Genomic DNA, 1,324 nt, shown 5'->3' with positions numbered 1-1,324 from the left:
GGTGGTGCTGCCGGGAGGGTGAGGGGTCAGGGGCGCCGGCGGCCGAGCTCACCAGTAGCAGTAGACGGACACAGCGATGACAGTCACCATGGGCACCATGACCAGCGGCAGGATGAGGCTGAGCGGCACGTCGCTCACCCGAGTGTCATACTCCACGCGGCCCAGCACCCACTCACGGGAGCCGAACTTCACCTAGTGGAAGGGTAGGCTCAGTGTGGGCACCCGTGAGCACCGCGGGCCCCACCCCCTCTGAGCCCCCACGCACGATGAACTCGGGCAGGTTGTGCGTCGTGTCCCGCTTCTGCCGCCGCTTGGGCGGGGGCTGCACCTCAGGGGGCTCACAGTACAGGTCGGTCTCCGTCAGGGTCTTCATGACGCAGCGCTCGGCACCCACGAAGGCCTCGGCCTCGTGCAAGGTCATGGCCTTGTTCAGGTTGGTGCCCTGGGGAGGGGCAAGGCCGAGGGGCAGAGGTCAGGGTGAGCAGAGCACGCTGGGGTGCGTAGACTGCGTGGACCCACTGGGACCCCGGCCGCAGCCCCAGCTGGTCCTCACCCGGGCGTGGATGAGCTTGTTGACCTGCTTCTTGACGCCGCCGGTGAAATTCTCGAAGGTGGGGTCGGGCACATACTCGAAGGCGCCAGCCTCGGTCCTGAGCAGGGCACGGTGGCCATCCATCCTGACCACCACCGTGAGGTTGTAGGCCTCGGGCTCCACGGGCACGGCCGGGGACAGGAAGACGACTTCGGAGTCGTTGTGGAACACGTACGTGGTGCCACTCACCTGCGGGGTGGGGTGGGCCGGGCCGTCAGGTGCCCAGCACAGACTCGCCTCCCCAGCATGGCCCGCCCATGGCCCGGCACTGACCATCATGGGCTGCGGGGCTCCGGCCTCCTGCTGCCGCCAGGACTGCAGGGGCTCAGCGATGACCACCATGGCAAACTGCTGGATCAGGCTGAAGCCCTGGCCGGTGACGCTGATGCTCCGGCCACCGCTGTGGAGGGGCAGCGCCTGAGCGGCCGGGCTGGCCCTGCCCACCCACTCCCACCCTGGCTCTGGCCGTCTCGGGGGATGGGGGAGGGGCTCTGTGGTGCATGCGGGGCGGCAAGGCAGGCCACAGGGCGAGAGGCAGGCGGCCCCGTGATCCCGGCCCTCCCGGTCCGCAGTCTGCCGTCTGGACTTGTGGGAGGAGGTGGACCTGGGAGTTTCTCAGGGACTTGTGCGGCCACTCCCCCGCCCCGCTGCCCAGACCAGCTCTGGCACACTCCTCTCGGCCCAGGCAGGGAAGGCGCCAGGGAGGGGCTGGAGGGGCTGGGTGGGCTGGGG

At 69.5% G+C, this 1,324-nt stretch overlaps 1 protein-coding gene across 1 annotated transcript in view; it reads right to left on the bottom strand.

Annotated features, from left to right (window-relative positions):
• Positions 1–1,324, bottom strand: part of PLXNB2 (plexin B2) — a 15,540-nt gene that overhangs the window by 3,970 nt on the left and 10,246 nt on the right. Inside the window, exons 17-20 of the mRNA XM_021707502.1 lie at positions 866–1,150; positions 554–781; positions 266–442; positions 52–192 (exon numbers count right to left, since the gene is read on the bottom strand). Of these exons, the coding sequence (XP_021563177.1) occupies positions 52–192; positions 266–442; positions 554–781; positions 866–1,150 (831 nt within the window). The remainder of the gene's footprint in view (positions 1–51; positions 193–265; positions 443–553; positions 782–865; positions 1,151–1,324) is intronic.

This window comes from Carlito syrichta, unplaced genomic scaffold (genome assembly GCF_000164805.1).
Source record: "Carlito syrichta isolate Samal-C Ts95f unplaced genomic scaffold, Tarsius_syrichta-2.0.1 Scaffold119037, whole genome shotgun sequence".
Classification (NCBI taxonomy): Eukaryota; Metazoa; Chordata; class Mammalia; order Primates; family Tarsiidae; genus Carlito; species Carlito syrichta.
This window is presented reverse-complemented; position numbering and strand designations above follow the sequence as displayed.